The following is a 20,742-nucleotide window of genomic DNA, read 5'->3' on the forward strand; positions in this document are numbered from 1 at the left end:
GCAGGGCAGACGCCGGCTGTGGAACTGGGAGCCCTGTTACTCACTGGGTCACCGCGCTGTCTCAACAACACGTGAGACGCACAACTTCAGCATCCACACAACAGAGCTGCTATTTATTCTGGATATAATAGGAAATCTGTTTACTGAGAATATAGATTATAATATGAATGATTGTATTTTATCATTCTTCCGTTATCTGTTATACGCTGGACACCATCCCTGCTTCATGAGCACTGTTGATCTGCATGAAGCCAAAAATAATGAAAGTTTTCAGATGATTATATAATAATTCCATTTTGAATGCTTCATAATATAGTGTAATAAAAATCCTAATATCCATTATTCCAGACAGTTTTACTGTAATCTGCCCAGTAGTTTTATTGCTGCTAAATATCAAACAAACTACCGCAGAAGAAAACACAACTTCAAAGGTAACGAACAAAAAAAGTGTTTATAATTGAACTACCAATATTTATAATTCCACCAGTTTTTCCCGAAAAAATTGCCAAATAAAACTTGTTAAAAGCTTCAACCTTGTGTTTATAGTATAAATGATTCATAACATATCAGTAAAGCCGTTTGTTTCAGCCTTGTTTTCTCCAATTAGACGACGGGACTTAAACTTGAACGCATTTAGAGGAACACACATACAGACACATACACACACAGACACACACACACACACACACTTGAGTCCTGTGTAGCCACTGCTGTGTCAGCGCTGGAGAATGTTCTGGCTGAAGCTATTATCCTTTTCCATCCTTGAGTCTAAATGTTCTAAAGTTTAGAGGATGAGTGTGAATATGTTTTCAAACTGTTGATCCAGACGAACAAGGTCCCTGAAGGACACCCTTCAAAATAAAAGCGGGGCAGACGGATATTTTCAGATTCAGGAGTTTCCTGATTTCTGCAGACTTCTTACTTCCCCTCACTCATTAACCTGCAGCTGCAAATACACATTTAATAATTCTAGTTATTTGTTTAACTTGGATATAAAGTCAGATCTAAAGAGATTTGTGTTCCCACATTAGACAAACAGGCTAATCTCCTTCACACAGGTGCACAGAAAATGAAACTGCAGAGGATATCTCTGCTTGTGACCTGTGGGAAAAGAAGAGATGGAATTTTCTTGATGTAATTTCAGATAAAACGGGAGAGAGTTTGTTTTTTTAACAGTGAGAGAAGTAGAGGAAAGTTTGTGGAGAAAAACCTGAGAGGGCGAATAAAACCAACTCAGAGGACGAAGGTCGCAAACTCAACTCCAGAGTCAGGAATCAGAATCAAACTACTGCTTATTACTCTTTGGATTTTATATTTCATATATCAGGTTGAGTAGTTAAAATCAGGATAATTAGAAGTTCTTACTTTTATATTTTAAATGCAACTCGACAAAAAGCAATTCTCCACGAAGCCCCACGGTCCATTTGTGAAACCAAATCTGTAAACCTGTAGTTTATATAGATAAATATAACAGACTGTAAATAAAGATGGACGACACGTCTCCACTAACTCCACTATCTAGAAAAGAAGCTTAAATATCTCTGAATATGAACTTTGGGTCAATGGAAAAACTAAATGAAAGAAAACATCAATGAGAAGTAATGATTTGATGTGTATTGTGACTTTATAGTGTAGTCCATGTCCTGTCTGTTAACATGGAGGAGGCGTCCATCTTTAATCACATTCTACAGGCGGGACAAGTGAAGTTTCATTCGCCGATGGTCCAGAAATCGTCACTATTCTCAGCCGCAGTGATTCTCAGAGCAAACACATGGAAGCTGTGTAGAGGTTCACAGAGTCAGCAGGACTCAGACTGTGAACAGAGCTGGAGCTGGATGGAGACAGAGTTTGGCTGCCGTCCACGAAAACAGAGAGAAATGACTTTGTCCGAGATGGAGTCTGTGTCATCCATAAAACATCGGCTCGCTGGCGACAGGGAAAGTGACAGCAATGTGTGGCAATGAGAATTTAGTCTCTCACATCCCCCCCCACCGAGCAGGAGGGAGCAGGACGAGCTGATGGACTCGTCAAAGTTGACTAAAAATATTTACCTGCAAATTTAATCTCAGTAAATCCTGCGTCTAACGAACGTGACGGCTTTGAAACAACCAATCAGAGCAGGCTGACGTGTCGACATGGACATGGTGGATTGTTAGGAAAAAGCTAAGATGAATAATCATAACCCGGTGACGAGGAAGATGAGAAATCAGCAGAGGAAGATATATTATTCACTCCTGTTTCTGCTGCAGAAGGATCAGAGTTAAAAAAGAGTTTCCTCCTGGAGTCGCTAATCGAAAGCCAAAGCTCCGGCTTCTGACTCTGGTCCCTGGACGGAGCGTTCGGAGGAAGAAACTCGGCAAAACTCTCCAAACTAAGAATCCCTTTGACTTTGGTTTGTGTTAAACTCGAGAGTTGGCTCTGTACTTTCCCTCTCTCTCACTCTGTCCTCGCCCTGCTCGGCTCACAGTCTGCAGAGCGCTCGGCTGGAGACCTGCAGCGTCGAGGCCACACCACATTAGACCCCGGCTCACCGGCAGCGCCACGCGGCAGCGGGAGCTCCACACTTCAATCTGAAGTTAAACATCCAGGAGAGCTGCGGGTTAACACCGGTAAACTGCCCACAGCGGGTTCGTGTTGGCCACCGCGGCTGCTCTGAGATCAGAGATATCTGAGGGAGGTGAAGGGCACCGTGCTGGATTCAATGTTTAACTGATAAAGTTTTTTCTTTTTAACTGTGAGTCTGCAGCTGCCGGGTAAAAGAAACTTAAAACTCAGACAATCCAGCTTCATCTGGAACATCATCAAGTCTAATTAACATTATTATTCACTGCAATATGTATTTAAATGTTTGAGGAGCATCTGTGTGTCGTTAACGAGTCACTGTCAAATCAACGGAAATATATTATCCTAACTATATGAGCACTAAATGAATTTATTATGTGCTTGATCTGCCCATTTTCATTTTTGCAACACTTCTTACCGACTGCACATCTGATATTCTCCTCCTTTCTTTCCCTCTCACATCCCTCCATCACGAGAAGCTTCAGTTTGTCATGTCACGATTTGAAATCTGGAAAGTTGTGGCTTCACATCGCTGCTCCTAACATCTCCCCAGTGTTTTGGATTACAGGTCACAGACCGAGCATGTAGGAGAGTTTCCAGTCGTGATTCAAAACCTTCTCTGTCTTCTTTTCTTTATTTTAGAGCACAGCATAGTAACCTCTCTCTCTTTTATCACCATTTACAATGTCTGCGAATGTTTCCCGAGCTGCTGAACAAGAGGCTAGACGAGATGTGTCGGTCTTAAACAGAAGATTAATTCTCTCTTTCTTCAACTTGACTTCCTGCCCCACGTGGATCTACCTGCACCCAGGCCACGCGGAGGAGAGGGGGATGAACGAGCTGCTGCGACGTGTCCAGATGCTCCGGAGATAAATCTAAACCCTCTCTCTGCTCTCCATCATCCTGTCCATCCTGCTCTGTGTAAGTAATGGCAGAGCGCTGCATAGTGACACTTTACAGTACAGATACCAGTGTGTGTGAGTGTGTGTGTGTGTGTGTGTCCAATAAATTGACTTGACTTGATATTTCTAGTTGATTGTAAGTGGCTCATTAAACTTGAGACTTGAGACAGAGCGGTGAAGACTGATGCCTGCAGGACAAACACACACACACATACACACTAACACACACACACACAAACACAAACACACACACCACATGGTTGTAATTCTATATGTATATTTCTATACTATTTCGAAACCCTCGCTGACACAGTACATTCCAATCGTTCATTCCTGATCCTTCACTTCTCTGACCCACATTCTCACTCAGACATGCAGACACACACACACAATCACACACACACACACACAAACACACACACACACACACACTCAAACATGCTTCTCTGCATCTAGACATATTCAGAACTGGAACGAGGGTCTTGTCCTGTCTCCCATTTACCTCCTGAGTGCGCTTGTGTGTGTGTGTGTGTGTGTGTGTGTGTGTGTGTGTGTGTGCACTAGTTCGTGGCACAGTAAAATACACTGCCCCCCCCCCCCCCTCCGGTCAGGCTGGAATGCACTTGCTGCCAGATAATTGTGTCCTTGTCATAAAACTTTCTCCCTAGGAACGATGACAGAGGAGCGATAACTGCTTATCTCTCTCTCTCTCTCTCTCTCTCTCTCTCTCTCTCTCTCTCTCTCTCTCTCTCTCTAATGCGTGACAGGTCTTATAAACCCTGGTTTTTGTTTTTAAGAAAGTACAAAAGAAACAGACACTAGACTAAAACAGGTCTTAATTATAGACTGTAATGAAGATGGATGATCAGTATGATAAGAACTCCTGAACACGACAGAAACCATCTTTGACAAACTTTTATTTAACACGTACTTCATAGTAAAGTACTCGACTTTACTTTAGCAAGTTTATGACCTAATCTGCAGCCACCAGGGGGCGATCTAGATGTTTTGGCTTCACTTTGGGAAGCCTACATGTCGTCCATCTTTATTGAGAGTCTATGTTTTAGAGTCTGCATGAAAACAAACACAAGTTTGTGAGTATTAATCTAGATAAGATGCAGAATCAGTAAATCCATATGAATCCTCAGCCTGAAGCATGGCTCTCCCGTCCTCCCCCTGTGCTCCTCCTACCTTCTGGTTGATGTGCGCCTGCAGGAGAAGGTTCCTGTAGCTGTGGCCGTCGCTGACCTGCAGCACCGCCCAGTCCTCCTCCCACTCAGACCCGTCGTGGACGTACTGGATCTGTTCCCGCGCCAGCTCCTCCAGCTTGAAGCGGCTGAGCGCCCGGTCGCCGTGCAGACGGGCCAGCTGGCCGTGGCGCGGCGGTTCGAGCACCATGATCAGAACGTCGGCCGGGTTGTCGGGGTCGTCCAGCTGCAGCACCGACTTGGTGATGGTGGCCGCGGCGCCGGGGCCCTTCACGGGTAACGGAGCGAGAGTCGTGACCCTCGGAGGCTGGAGACGAGTCAGAGGAGAAAGAGCAGAGGGTCGTTTCATTCAACACACAATCCAAAACAAATCTTCACAACTCAGGAGTGAAAATACAATAGTTTCCACCGGGAGACGGATCCTTGATCTAAAACTTCAAGTGTTGAAAACTGAGATAAAAACTTTTCAAGGCTCGGAAAACAGTGAGATGGCAATTTCTCCCCAAGACGCCCAAACTGTCAGATGATGGATTTTCTCTCAGAGGGTGGGGGGGGGGAGAGGCCGTGGTGTCCTGCCACCGAGGAGATGAAGAAGATGAAGTTGGGGGGGGGGGGGGGGGTAACCACAGAGCCTCATTAAAGCGACCTGAAGCCTTGTGGCGGCTGAGGGGAAGTTTCATCTCCCTCACCCAGAGAGTTAGAGGGAAACAGAGGTCGAGCCTCACGCGTCTTCTAAGCTCGTAATAAAGTTATAAAGTTATAAAGTAATAAAGTTACTGAGGTTTTAAAAAGTGCCAGATGTGGATATTTGTACAACAACAACTCGGCGGCTCCGCTCGTCTCTGAGATGCTTAGAATCAGATTAAGTGTGAGTTGTTGTAATGACCCACAGAGACTCACAGTGGGTCTCTCTGACTGAATCACTGAAATTCCACATGACACTGTGGACATCTCCACTTCCAGAGGACAATCTGTCAGAGCTCCGCCTCTTTCCAAACACTGAACCGAGATTTAACCGAACGCTGGATATTACCCATGATCCTCTGCTTCCTGAACCAGAGGAGCTGCTGCTGTAACAAATCCACAGAACTCAGAATTCGTCATATTTTTGGAGATGAACTCGTTTTTTTTTAATAACTTCTGAGTCTTTTTTATGGGATCCACCGTTCAGCTTCTCTCTTCAACTTGCTGCAGCTGATTGAGAGAGTTGAAGCTGTCAGGTCTGAGGGGGGGGAAGTGAGTTCTGTCAAGAACTCCTGAGTTTCGTGATAGGCTGACGATCTCAGAGACTTTAAAGCTAAAAACTTTACTAAATGTAATTTGTTTGGAATTTGGCTGCAACAACTGTTCACTACTGAAAGTCCAAAAGTGATTATTGAACTCAAACACCCCCCCCCCCCTCCATCTGCAGAGTGGTGAGTATAATATACTAATGAGTGTAATTATGGATGTAATTATAAGAGTGGAGCCAATGAATGAATTTAACATTTTTGGATGAACTGTCCCTTTAAGGTTAACAAGTTGTGTGGTGGTGTTTTAGTTTTACTTTTCTCTTCCAGTTTTTTGAAATGAAATAATACTTTGCCAAACCTATGCATAAAGAAAGTTTTGATTTCTGTTGAAGAGAAAAGTTAATTTGCATCTTTTGTGTGTGTGTGTGAGTTTGTTTGTGTGTGTGTTTGAATATCTGACAAAGAAAACAAGGAGGAACACACAGCGGGAGTTGGAGGCTCCTTAAAAAAGCCACTGATGCAGATAATTTCAATATGAGTCAAAATCCTTTGTCAGCGCCTCAGCTTGGCGGTGATGGAAGCTCAGGTAGAGTCACACTCGTCTCCGTGGGCTCCTCCTCCCCTCGATGAAGAGCTCGGCTGCTTCGTCCTCAGGGCCGCGGGCTGAGCTCCGGCTCTTTGCCGTTTCGGCAGCAGCTTCAAAGTGGGACACACGAAACAAGCCGGTAGCCCAGAGAACAACGGTGAGAGAGTCCCACACACAGAAACCTGCAGTGTGTCCTCACAGGGAAATGACCTCTGGGGGAAGTCGCTGCCGAGGGAGTCGAACCAAAGCCTCCAAACAACAGAAGGAGCATGTTGTTATCTGCAGCCTCTTGATCCTGGTGTTCTGTTGGGGGCCGGTGGGTGACAGCACTTCTGCTTTGGAGGAATTATCTCCCAGAGACAGGCTCCGGCCCCAGGGTGCCCATCTCACAGAGACAGGCTCCGGCCCCAGGGTGCCCATCTCCCAGAGACAGGCTCCGGCCCCCGGGTGCCCTTCTCCCAGAGACACCCCCCCCCCCCCCCCCCCGGCCCCCGGGTGCCCTCCTAAACCCTGTGCTGTCACTGCTGCAGTTCTGAGGAGGGAAATAAAAGCCTTTGGATGTAAAAATAAAAATTCGTGCCGCGACACGCTGGCCCACTAACGGGAACGAGCAAAATCCCCCCCCCGAGGCAGAGAAAAACAAACAAAGACACTCAGGTGGGGGGTCTGCCCTTGGATCCTCGGCTCACAGGTGAGGGAGAGGTGAGGGGAGGTGAAGGGAGTTGACTGGAGGGGAGAGGAGGTGTCGTCACGCACACTTGAGGCTCTGCAGGAGTTCACAGAGTTACCAAAGGCTCTTTCTCCTCCTGGCTCTTTGTGTTGTTCTCCTGCTGCGTTCGGGCTGGATGGGATTCAGAGGCAGGCGGGGGGGGCAGTGTTTCCCAAGTAGATCTGAACCTCGTTTGCCTCAAAGCCTCGAGGATTGTAAAAATGCCTTTTACCTGCAAGTGCCTGTTCATGTTTCTGTGTCAAATCTGAGTGCTGTGCTCCTGCTCACCTGAAACCAGGGTCAGAAAGAAATGCAGTGAAGAACAAGCTGCACCAACCAGCAACTAACTTCAAATCTAATTAGGTCATCTTAAGTTTTAATGAACATTTTTGTGAGAAATTTGAGTTTTGTGAGGTCACAGTGATTCTGAACTTTAATCTTTGAACACCAGAATCGAATCAGTTCATCCTTCAGTCCGATTGAATGTTTTTACTGGATTTGAAGTAGTTCACTCGAGGCGTTCTGGATATTTTGTGTTCACAAGGGAACACAAAGCTGAAACATAACTCCTCCAGCCACTGGATGTGTTGAGGGGATGAACATGAACGTTCGTGAAATTCTACATGTGACGGCTTGTTGTTTGTATCTGTTCCACTTTCTGCTGCATCATCCTGATCAAGACCCCCCCCCCCCCCGCACACACACACACACACACACACAAACTGAGTGACGCCCGACAGCAAGTCGTGAATCCTGCACGTATATGTATGATAATGAGGGGAAAGGGGGATGAAATGCTCCATCACTGAGATGTGTGGATGTGTGAGTGTGACAGCAGCTTTACTGTGTGTGTCTGTGTGTGTCTGTGTGTGTCTGTATGTGTCTGTGCGACAGAGATAAACAGAGGAGACGAAACAAACTGACAGATGCTTGATAATGACTTCGATAACTAGAAAATGTGCGGAACATATTCAAATAATGACGGAATCACCTGAGTGGAAAATGTCTCATTTGTCTTTTATCAGGAGAAACAGATTCATCCCAGTCTGTCACCAGACGGAAATATTAAATATGTGCTACGCTGTTAAAATAATGAAGTGTCAAAAGTTTTAACTTGGAAGCACAGAGTGAATTTGTTTTTGACTTTTAGAAAAGATAAATATAACTTGACTGTTCTAAGAGGGACATGCAGCAGCTAAATATATATTAATAAATGATAAATAATGTCACATTAAAACCTGCAGAACATTTATATATTTATCTTGTGTGGTGTAGCTATTAATATCAATGCTGGGGATGTGTAATTATTTATTAATACAATTTGTAATTGAATTGAAACTGTTTTGAATTATGAATCGTGTGTGTTAACAATGTATAAGCAGTAGATCTTTGTTCTACCACCGTCGTAGCTGAGTGAATCGTAACATTGGGTTGTTGTTTGATTTTATTTGGTTTCTTATAAAATGTATCGCACTATGAAGAACATATTATAAATATTTAATAATTCCTCAAGTCTGTATATATTTTTTATTTCTGAAGGAGAAATGCAATGAAGTGTTTCTGTAGCTGATACAGAAAGTGTGTTTAGTGTTTGTGTGTGCGCCCCTGTGTGTTTGTGTGTATGTGTGTGTGTGCGTGTGTGTCTGTCTGTGAGTGTGTGTGAGTGTGTGTGTGTGTTTGTGTGTGTGTGTTTATATCATACCTGCATTGACACGACTTTAACTTGGATTGTTTCTGGTTGAGAAAACAACTGAGGGTCAGCGACTCGCAGGCTGAACTCACCGGTCCTGCAGGAGAGAGAAGGAAAGAGAGGAGATGGAAAAGAGTCATTTGAAAGTTGAACATTAAAAAACAAAACCCTGAATCCACGAGGTCAAAGTTCACTCTCTCTCTCTTCCCTGGTTCCACTCTGAATGAATAGAGCTGGAGAAACAGGCTGGAGGCTGCCCTGTGGGTTTCTGGGAAAATGAGTCCTGTGAGATCGACAGTGTGTGTGGTCATTAGATCTAATCCCATCAGAGCGTGCATGACAGCAACACACACACACACACACGTACACACACACTCACACACTCATCATCACAAACCTCAGCATTATGAAAGACGAGGATTTTTACCCACAATTCCCTGCAGGGTTGGAGGTGGGGGCGTGGTCGAGTGACGACCCAATGACTGAGCAAGGTTAAGTGATGACTAATTCAACTTTAAAAAAAGTAAAACATGATTTTAGTTTATAGGGTTAGTACCCGTTTTTGTACATTAATCACATTTTTACTTTATAAACTATGACGACCATGTCCCGTTCACCAACATAGAGGAGGTACGGGTTCATGATCTATTCTTCAAGCAGCCACCAGGGGGCCAGGAAGACACGTTGGCTTCACTTGTAGGAGCTGTCACGTCCTCCATCTTTATTTAGAGTCTTGTGTTTTTTTTACATCAGTTTGTTATCCATCTGTTAAAGTAGTTTTAAATCCCGGGACCGGAGCCAGCGTTCGTTCACACTTCACTTCATCTTCTCTCGTTTTTCAATCACTCGCTGTGACATCGTCTCCGTTGACGAGTTCTCAGATTGGATTGCAATCTGTCTCTGTTTTCTCCCGGAGACGTGTCCATCAGGGTCGTCCCTCCTCCGGCCCAGGACGTGGTGAAAAACTAAAACCATTTTCCCTCTTGTTGCTTTAATGAGACAGAACCACAACTAGTGTCAGTTGAGTTTAATAGAGATGGAAGCTGCAGTCATATCGAGGACAGAGGAGACAGAGCAAGGATTTATGAGAGGAGACTCCACCACCTCTAGTCTGGTGAGTAGAGTGACTCACTTCCTCCAGGGACGATTCTGAAGCTCCTGAAACATCACGTCAGTAAAGCCTGGACGATACTTCATGTTCACAGCTAACAACTTGTCTTATACACTAAAGGTTTCAGACAGAGGCTGACACTGTTATAAAAGTGACTTGTGTATTTGTTGTGTTCATTATATTTGAAAGATGGAATATCTTAATATTTTAACGAGTGTTTCATTTGACTTTTGACCTTATTTTGAATAAGATACAAGACAATATGAGAGTTATCGATTCATATCCACAGTTAGATTGTGACTCACATCCAATCTTAATGCCAGAAGTTTTAAAACCTCAACCTGAAGTACTTTAATGCACGATGCTTAAAATGGGAGAATAGATGTAAATATAATGAGGAAAGCGTGGAAAGCGTGGAAACCTTTTAAAGTATTGACGCATATTCAAATCTAAAAACTGGAATATGAGCAGAATATCTGTCCTTTGAGGGAACTGGACGGTGAGAGGGTATTTCCACATTTCCACATTGTCACAGAGCTTTTCACCAATAATTAAATGCTTTCCGAAATTAAAATTGCCGGCGTCTAAAGTGAAAGTTGTCACAGCATCCCAGCAGTTGTTATGGGTGGAATAATTACGGCCCATTAAAAATGTATTGGACGGCTTATTAAAATAACATAAGTAGTTCTGCGGGAGAAAAAAAAAGGCCACAGTGCTGCTAAATCTCTTTTTATGCACATGCTATAAATGTGACTGGTACATTTGTTGTATTCATTATAGATGAAAGAAGTTTTAATGCAGCCTTGAGACTCAAGTGTTTGATCTGTGTGTGTATAAATACAGTTCCACGCTGAGGTGCACGTCCTTCCAGACACAAAGTACAGTTTGTGTTCGCTCCTTGGGAACTTGTCATGTTCTGCAGAGACGACAAACACGTTCTTCTGAGGAAAGATGTTCAACGTCTCCCGATCTCCTTCATCCACGAGGAACGATTTGTTTTATTGTTTTATTCTCACGTTGGAAACCTGGAGGCAATCAAACCCGAGAGCTTCTGTTCTTGGCTCTGTGTTTGTCGGGCATTACCCCCCCCCCCTCCCCCCCACACACACACAAACACACACACTCCACATAATGTAAAAAATATGGCTGTAATATGCAGATTTAATCCTATTTGGGGGTTTTATGTTTTACTCTCTCCATCAGTCTAATGGCTCAGAACTGGGCAGACGACCACATTCTACTAATTCACTGGCACGAGGCCATTCAGGGCCAAACCAGCTAAAATCAGGGTTGAGTAATGGGCTTTTTAGAACTTCCTGATTGGCTGAACGGACGCTGGCCCTTGAACCTGAAACGCCACAGCAGAACAGCTGTACTGGGGAGAACTGAGCTTTTAAAAGAGGAGGCTGCACTTCCTCCTGTACATGCAGCATTAGCATCCTCCCTCATCCTCCGAGGTCACACGCCCGCAAATGCAGAAATATGCAAAGACGAGCACATCAAGTGAAACGTGCGAATGTAATGTGTCTCCAATCTACGTGTGGGTTAATGGGAATGAACCCTCCAACCAGGAAGCGGCATAAATCAGAGAGGCGGCGGGCGACTCCGACAATAACTGGAGCGGCAGTAAAATGAAATGTCACGACACTCGCGGGTGAAGAGGAGGGAGGAGTAAATTGATGTCAACTTTAATATACTGGAGTAGGTAAATATTGTGTCACAACAATGGCGATAAAATGAGGAATTCATTTTAATACCAGCTGCACTTTAAGAGTCGGGTGTAAACTGGATGGTGTGAAAAATATACATCACTGCTGTGTTAAAGCTCCAGTCGGGATTCAAACCACCGACCTGGATTTGTCTTTCTGGTGTCTGAAGCGGACGCGTCCACCCCTCAGCTCCTCCCACGTGAAGGTGTGTTCTCCGGTCAGCTCCTGGCCTCCTCTGCCTCGCCCCCCCCTCCCTTCTGCCTCGCCCTCCCCGAACCGAAGCAGCCGCCCGTTGTTCGGACCCTGGACCAGCTGGAAGACGAGCCGCTCCGAGGGGCTGTCCGGGTCCTGGACCGCGAGCAGCGCCGGGGACAGCGGGGAGGTACCGCCCACCGGAACCAGCAGGGAGCCGTTGACCTGGAGGGCGGGGGGGTGGGTGTTGGCTGTGAGGGGCAGGGACAAAAGGAAAGATGAAGATCATGAAGATGCTTTTTGTAGGAGTTGAGGGGAACTTGAAGTTAGATCCAGTCTAATTAGATTCAGTGCAGATTAATTCAACTTCATGCACAAACCCAGAAGTTCAGAAGTTTACAAAAGAAGTTTACAAAAATAAAGCTGAAAATACGTCTTCTTAATTTTAATTAAACAAACTGTCAAAACACAATGAGGAACTTTGAGCTTATAAGTAATGAATTTTAAAGCTTTAAATGTCTCTAATTAAAATTACAGCTCACGGGTGACAGTGTGTGTGCGCGTGTGTGTGTGTGTGTGTGTGTGTGTGTGTGTGTGTGTGTGTGTGTGTGTGGAGCGAGGCGTCTCTTTCTCGACGTGGCATTTTCAGAAGCTGCTTTAATTGGAGCTGACTTTGTTGAGGAACTTTGTAAAGATCAAGTCGTCTGAGAGGCGGCGTCGTGATCTCATTACTCTCTCTCTCCTCTAATGATGCACACGGCCGAGTTAACAAAGTCCTAAACTTTCACTTTTGTCCAGATTATCACGAAACAGACGACAATAACCTGGATCTCTCAAACCCACATCAGCCGAAGCCCGAAGGCGGAAAAGAGGTTCATTATTCCACAAGAAGTAAATCATTAATCACAAAGGGCCAACGTGATCGTAGTTTCCTCTGTCAGTCACATATATTGTCACATTTCATAAATCATCTCAGAGCCACAGTGAGGCGTGGTGACGGCCTCGGGGCGACTCCGCCTCCAGGGTCACGTCCAGCTGACATGAGAGGAAAGTACAAGACTCCTTTAAAGACGGGACTCTGCACACGAGGCATATGTCCGGAGAACGAAATGATTATATCACAAACAGGAAACTTTTGAAGTGAGAGACACTTGATGTTCACGTCTTTTCTCCTGGGATCCGTAGTAAAGTTTCAGATGTCCGAATGAGCCCATTGGAGAATACAGCAGGAGATTAAAAGGAGGATTTACCGCTAACGAGTCGGCTCATTGACGAGGCTTCTAACACAGGATGGATAAAAAAACATAACAAATATATAATAATATAAATATCACAGGGTGAAGAAGAGGAAGCATCCAAGAAGAAGACACAGATGAAGGTGTCAACTTGGAAAGAGAAGGAGATGTGAGAGTTCATGGTGATGTGGAGTGAACAAGTCATTTTCCTTCATAGTGCATCAGTCCTTCATCTGAACACTCGGGATAATCTCCTTGTTGTTACAGCAGAGATCTATTCTAGGATAATACTCTATTACTCTGTACTAATAAAAGTATAAATATCTCAGCATTGAATTCTGGAAACATGTCTTCTTGTTAAGTCTATACAAATCCTCTGCAGACACATAATGTTCCTGAACTCACACCTCAGTGTTGAGTCAAAGATCGGGAACAATGGCGGCTTTTTAACATTCTACAGTAGCTGTGTGTGTTTATTCATTCAAAGAGCAAACAGATGTTTCTCCTGCAACGTCCTTTAAAAAAAAGAACTCGTTCCAAACCCATTTCTGTTCCATCTCAGCCACAGATGGTTCAGAGAAACAGAAACATCTGGCACATCAGGCTGCAGAGCGTGTTTCAGCTCGCACGTCAAACAGGCCGACGTGGTGTTATTACCCTGGCAGGTCCTGGTCCTCTGCTCGGCGTAGTACCCGTGGCCACAGTCCGGGGCGCAGTATCCTTCAATGAGGAAGGTTCGATCCCGACAGGCCCGGCAGCGCCCGACCCCGTCGCACAGGGCGCAGTCTGAGGAGCACGCTGAGGAGGGGGGGTAGGAAGTAGGAAGTAGGAAGTAGGAAAGAAGAGTGTGAGAAGGAAAGTTAGTTCAAAGTTTTCTAAATTATTTTCTATTTCTGAGTTCACAAAGAGCTTTTCATACTTTTTTAGTTTTTCAATAATCACAAAATGTTTCATTAAACACACAACAATGAAACGATTCTAGATGAAGTGTAAAACTCTCACGTTTGCAGATCTGCATGGAGACGTCCAGGAAGTAGTTCCTCCCACATTCCAGCACGCACTGACCCAGCAGGGGGGCGTGGGGGGGCTGACACTGCTGACACTGCCCGGGACCTCGACACTGCACACAGTGCTCGTCACAACCTGCAGACACACACACACACACACAAACACACACCTTTAAAACTGGGATAAAACCAAGGTGATCCAAGAAGTAACATAAAGTTGTTTCTCTGGTTGAATTTCACATTTTAATGGTGAAGATTTGTCATTTTGGAGAATATTTTTCATATATATGACGTTTCACTTACGTATTATAATGATTCTATTAATATGTGGCCTTTAACCTGAGTGTTATGAGGAGCTGTGCAGCACCATTCACACGAAAAACTAGATTAAACTGTGACGTTGACGTTTGATCCCCGGAATCTAATCAGTTCATCCGTGAGTCTCAGTGAACATTTGTGCCAATTTTAAAAAGATTTTCTCAAAATGTTCCTGAGATGTTACGTTCACAACAATATAGCGGACAGACAGACAACCTGATGGGTCGGACCACTGAGTGTCTCCAGGACAGAACCAGACCCGAACAGTTCAAAGTCTGAACCTTCATGGAAACAGCATCAGAGCTCATGATGTAAAAACGGTCTCTCAACGACCTCTGTGCTTTCTGCTGATTAACGGTTTTAATAAGAAAGGAAACGATCGAATAATTCATCCAGAAACTTCAGTCGGTCGCTAAATGTGCAAGTGTAAGAAGTGAAACAGTAGAAGATTCATCAGCTGCTCGTGACACGTGGAGGATCTGCTCTCTGCTGAACTGACCGAGGCATCTGTCTCCGTCCCGGTAGGAGCCGGGGGAGCAGCCCTGGGTGCACACGCCGTCCTGCAGCACGTATCCCTCCATGCACTGCAGGCAGTCCGTCCTCAGGGGGCCTCGGCAGGCGTTACAGCTCCAGTCACACTCTGGAGGGAGGAAGAGGAGGAGGAGGAGGAAGAGTGCAGGGATGTTGGGATTAGACGAAGAAGGTGAGAGCAGAAAAAAGAGAGGAAGAGATTAATAAACACTTTCCCAGCAGGGGATTTATTTTAAACCCATTTACCTCTTCCCTCTTTTCACATCTGTTGTGTTTGTGCTACGCTCCATTAATATTGGCAAGAACACTGAACACAATTAGGACAAAATGAAAATGTGTGTGTCTGTGCTGTGGGACTCAGGTTTCTACAAACAGCAGAGGATTAACCTGCAGTGGCAGAGAATTTCAACCAGGGGGCGATAACGAGGGAATCTAGAGCTTCATGCGTGAGTTGTGATGCTTCACATGGAAATGAAATGTCTTTGGAAATTTGTCTTAGAAACAAGATGATCAGTATAAATTAATTAATTTGTCCATCAGTTGGACTGAGAGACACTTTTGCCAAAGAAGGTTCTAATGATTATGTGTTTGAACAGGATCCTCTGGACGTTTGTTTTCAGATGGATTAAAAAGTTCTGACTCTCTCTCCGAACTTTCAGCCTCATCTGAAAGTCCACGTCTGTGCCGGCTGCCTGTCAACCCCCTGAGTGACAGCGGCTCAGGAGGAGGCAGATGAGTGACAGCAGCAGGGAGAGAGGAACCTTCCACAGGGTTCACTGAGGACACAGAGGAGGCCCACAGGTTCCTCATCAGGAAAACATGATCAATAAACCTGCCCGCCGGCTGCTGGCGGGAGAGCTGAGATTCTCTCTCAGGGAACTTTGAAAGTTCCTCTGTGGTCTGGGAACTGGAAACTCCCAGAGGTTCCTCAAAGCCCGTTTGGTTTTCAGAGAGCGGCTCACTGACGCTGTTTGGGTTCACGATGGGTTCAGTGGAGCTGGATGGAGCTGGAACCACCTGTCGAGACGGGGCTCCCTGTGAACCGCCTCGCAGGGAATCGAACTGTGAACGGAGCCGCTCGCAATTAGCTCGGCTGCTAATCCCACAACAGACGTGTTCAACCTCGATTTCATTTGTGTAGCATCAAATCAGATTATACGTCTTCACCATGTCTGTCGAGAGAAGGTGAAGACGTTCGACTAGAGCCCCCCCCCACACACACACACACTCACCCAGAGTCGCCTTAATGAACAAATTACATCACCAGGTGATTATTAAAGACACAACATGAATACAAACGCCACAACGCACAATTTTGAGTTGTTTTGTTGATGTTGTCACTTATGCAGTTGTGTTGTGGTGTTTGTATTTGTGTTGTCACTTGCATATGCAGTTGTGTTGTGGTGTGTTTGTAGTTGTGCTGTCACTTATGCAGATGTGTTGTGGTGTTTGTAGTTGTGTTGTAACTTGCGTATGCAGTTGTGTTGTGGTGTGTTTGTAGTTGTGTTGTCACTTATGCAGTTATGTTGTGGTGTTTGTATTTGTGTTGTCACTTGGGTATGCAGTTGTGTTGTGGTGTGTTTGTAGTTGTGCTGTCACTTATGCAGATGTATTGTGTCGTTTGTATTAGTGTGGTGGAGTGTTTGTAGTTGAGTTGTCACTTATGCTGCTGTGCTGTGTTGTGATGTTTGTATTTGTGTTGTCACTTGCTTATGCATTTGTGTTGTGGTGTGTTTGTAGATGTGCTGTCAGTTATGCAGATGTGTTGTGGTGTTTGTAGTTGTGTTGTTACTTATTCATGTTGTGGATTATTCATTTGTTTTTTCTGCTCACAGAATTTTGTGAGAGATCTCGGCCAGTTGTGTAGTTTTTGTGTTATCCTTCTAACAAAGCAACACAGACCAGAAGGGAACATGTCATCTCACACGTCTTATTTGTGCGTTCGCAGTTACACAGTCAGATTCATCCTGACAGGAAGTAGTTCACGCTGGTTAGTGGGCGATTAGACACAAGAACACATCTCTGTGCACAGGAAGATGCAACAGTGAGTTCAAGCAGACACACAAAACATTTAGGATTTGCACATCTGGTCTCAGAGTTTACTACATGATCGATGGACCCTGTAAACGCCGCGCTACACGCAATATGGCTGCAGAGTAATTTATGAATATCATAAAAGACAGACTACACATCCTCAGTGTTAATGTGCCCCCCTCGTCCCTGTGTGGCTGCAGTGTGTTGCGTTGTGTACCTCTGCAGGCGCGGGTCGTGGTGTTGAGGTAGTACTGGTGGGCGCAGCTGTCGTACTGGCACTCTCCGAACAGCAGCACCTTGGCCGGGTCGCGGCAGGACGTGCAGACGCCGGCCATGTCACACGTCTGGCACTGGCGCTCGCAGGCTGCAGGGGACAAGGGGGGGGGGGGGCAGGTGGGACGGGAGGTCAGAGGTCAGAGGTCAAAGACGAGTGGGGACAGAACGTTGTGGAACACAAACTGATTAGATGACGGTGTAATCGACATTAAAAGGATGATAATTCAATTTCACGTTTGCGGTTCGAGGACTTCTTCTCATTAGTGTTTGAAAAATGATAAGCCAGCTCTTCAGGCAACAGGATCGGATGTAATACACAACTTTGATGAGTTGATTAGATCCTGGTTGTTTATCTGCTCGTATCTCAAAGTTACTCGACGTCTTCACATGGATTTTGTCCGAAGGCCGAGGATTATAACAAATGTAAGGATTCATAAGCATTTTCAAGAATTAGCTCATTAACTCTAAGTGTTTCAGTTTGAATAAAAAGACTCACAACCATTGTTTCAAACTTTCAAGGCAACAGAAGCACAAACAACCAGCAGCAGCTTCACTTCCAAACATTACTGACGGTCCCGAAATGAGCTGGTATTAATTAAAGAACTATTTATTCCACCTCATATTAATAATTCATGAATTCTCATATGTAAATCAGATTCGGTTACCCTGACAGATCCTGTGACCGTTGTCAAAGTAGCCGAGGGGACATCTTGGAGCACAGAGACCCGACGCCAGCAGGACGTGGCTGCCGTGGCAGGAAGTGCAGGCGAGAGGCCCCGCCCCCCCGCAGGCCTCACACGACGAATGGCATCCTGGGAAACAAACAACAACAACAACGGTAAATAACAGAAGATGTAACAGCTGATGTAGCATTATTCTAAACGTGAAGCCAAAGGGACTTGATCACCTCCTGGTGGCTGGCTGCAGGATTTGATTTTAATAAGTTATTCGACATCGTAAAAATTCCATAATTGACGACTCCTGATTGTGTGTGAATCATTGGGATTTTAATATTACAGCTCCACACATTGATCTGGTACAAAATGGCTTCAATTCTCTATATATTGCGTCTATGATTGGTTCTTATTTAAAGTACAGTACAAGGAAACACTTTATTAAACTTAGAACTAAGCAGTACAGTACATACAGTGTTTCACATTGACCCCAGTGTGAACATCCTGCAACTTGAAAGCTGCTGAAGTATTGAGTCCTTGATTAAAAGAGAAGCGTGAAGAATCCTGATGAAAGCCACATTCTCTACACTCCAGTTTAAAAATACATATTCATGAGTCCCACTAATCAGCATCAAGGGCCTTGTTGTTCTCAGATTGCTCCACTCCACCACCACCACCAGCTCCACCACCACCACCACCAGCACCACCACCACCACCTGACTCCACTCACTGTGCATCCAGAGTCTTACATAATCATCATCTACTCCAGAAAACTGTGGCTGCAAATATCTCTGATTCAGCGAAAACTGCATCGTCAGCACCGAGTCCACATCGGGAGCCGGGAGGTTTTATGAAATATGGTTTTATTTAATTACAGTGATGCATGAAAACAAATATGTTTTCCTGTAAGCAAGCAGATTCTGTGTATTCAGAGGGTTTAGCTTCTCAGAGCCTGAGGCTTCGTGTTCACTCTCTGAATCTGACGAAGAGGCGGATGATCACTCTGATGATCAGGGCGATAAAAACCAATGAGTGATTGAGGATGATGAGAAAGAGGAGAGTGATGTGGAGGACGATGAAGACACAAGTGGTGGATGTTAAAGAGACGAGGTGATGATGAGATGGAAAGTTATGATTCATTTAAAGGATGATTATGATGAAATCAAGCAAACTGAGGATGATGAGGATGATAATGAGGAGGGGAGAAGGTGAGATGGAGAATGATCACATTGAGACTGATAATAATCAGATGATGAAGATGGGTTAGGGTTAGAGTGTCATAATATCCTCAGATAAATAATAATAAACCAGAGAACATTTCCACTCCCTTTGGTTCCTCACTTTAAGTCCCGAGCAACACTTTATACATTTATCTCAGTTTCCTCAAACTCAGTAAATCCAATCGAATCCTAAAATCTCCTCCGGCACAAAGTTGTTGTTTCTGAATCTTTAAATCATGATTCACAGCCGAGCTTCCAAACACTGAGAGAGAGCTGGGGAGGAACTTTGAGGATTTGGTGCTCGACAAAAATCACTGAGTATCTGAAAGTTGTTGTCTCAAGATGTTCTCCAGCCTTTGACCATATATAAGGACTGAGACTGGAATCCCTCCAGTAGACCAGCTCTCCCAGTACCTGCAATCTTATGGGGCACCAGCAGTTTCATGTGGGACATGTTCAAGACTCATGGTTAAGACACAGAATAAAATACTTTGCCTCACAGTGTCAACAAATCTCCTCCGATTTAAAGATCTTCCATGGATTTGATTATTCTGACACTTTTAACCTTCAGAGCTTCTCCTGCCCGACCTCTGACCTCTGACCACCGGATGTCCTGTATAAAAGCAGAAGAAGTTCTTACTCATGCAGGCTCCATGCCAGCCGTAGTGGCCCCGGGGGCACTGGGAGGTGCAGTGGTCTCCCAGCAGCCAGGTCCTTGTCTCTCGACACCACAGGCACACGCTGCCGACGCCCGTCTGCAGGTCGGCTGAGCAGCGCTGGCAGTCTGAGCTGCACTCTGCAGGAAGGACACACACAGGGAGAGGATGAGACTTCAGATATATCACAGACACAAACATCATGTTACAAACGCCACACAGGATATGATCTCATGGACGTCTGTCAGCAGGATTAGAGGGAAACTACAGAACTGAAGACATTAAATGAAATGTTGTGGATGATATGACCCGTGGCACAGACTGTAAATACATATGAGACAAGTTTCCACTTTCTCCCAGTCTTCAGGAACAAAACCAGGATGATGTCATTAGGAGCCACAGTCTACCCAATTAAGAGGCTGTAAATTGAAGCTCAGCCAATCACTTGCAAGTCTCAGCCTTCAATCCCCCCCCACCCCCCAATTCATTTTGATAGCAGATTGAAACCAAACTTATCAGAAACATGAACAGACAAAACACATAATTGTAGAAAAATGTATCTGACCCGTGTCCCGTCCACTAACACGGAGGAGGCAGGGCTATATGACCTATTTACAGTTTGTTTTCACTTTCAATGTCTATGATCTGAGGACAAACACTTTTTGAGTGGATAGAAACCAGGATTTTTTATTTTATGTCTTTAACATGATGAGATAGCATCATAGGCAGCAGGCAGACTGGAGGAGCTGGGGATCGAACCACCAACAGGACGTTTGGTGCCCGACCCGCTCTCTGCCCTTCAACAAGCCACTTGTTTCTGATCCCTTCTCAAAGTTATTGAGCTTTAAATCCTCTAAAGTTTGTGTCAGGACTTTAACCTGATTATTTGG

The 20,742-nt window shown here is 44.8% G+C and overlaps 1 protein-coding gene across 1 annotated transcript in view; it reads right to left on the reverse strand.

Moving 5' to 3' along the window:
- Nucleotides 1-20,742, reverse strand: part of fras1 (Fraser extracellular matrix complex subunit 1) — a 119,350-nt gene that overhangs the window by 44,185 nt on the left and 54,423 nt on the right. The window contains 9 exon segments of the mRNA XM_062380547.1: nucleotides 4,656-4,979; nucleotides 8,902-8,986; nucleotides 11,852-12,152; nucleotides 13,794-13,934; nucleotides 14,139-14,279; nucleotides 14,961-15,101; nucleotides 17,244-17,390; nucleotides 17,968-18,114; nucleotides 19,837-19,992. Coding sequence (XP_062236531.1) covers nucleotides 4,656-4,979; nucleotides 8,902-8,986; nucleotides 11,852-12,152; nucleotides 13,794-13,934; nucleotides 14,139-14,279; nucleotides 14,961-15,101; nucleotides 17,244-17,390; nucleotides 17,968-18,114; nucleotides 19,837-19,992 — 1,583 coding nt within the window.

Source organism: Platichthys flesus, chromosome 3 (genome assembly GCF_949316205.1).
Source record: "Platichthys flesus chromosome 3, fPlaFle2.1, whole genome shotgun sequence".
NCBI lineage: Eukaryota > Metazoa > Chordata > Actinopteri > Pleuronectiformes > Pleuronectidae > Platichthys > Platichthys flesus.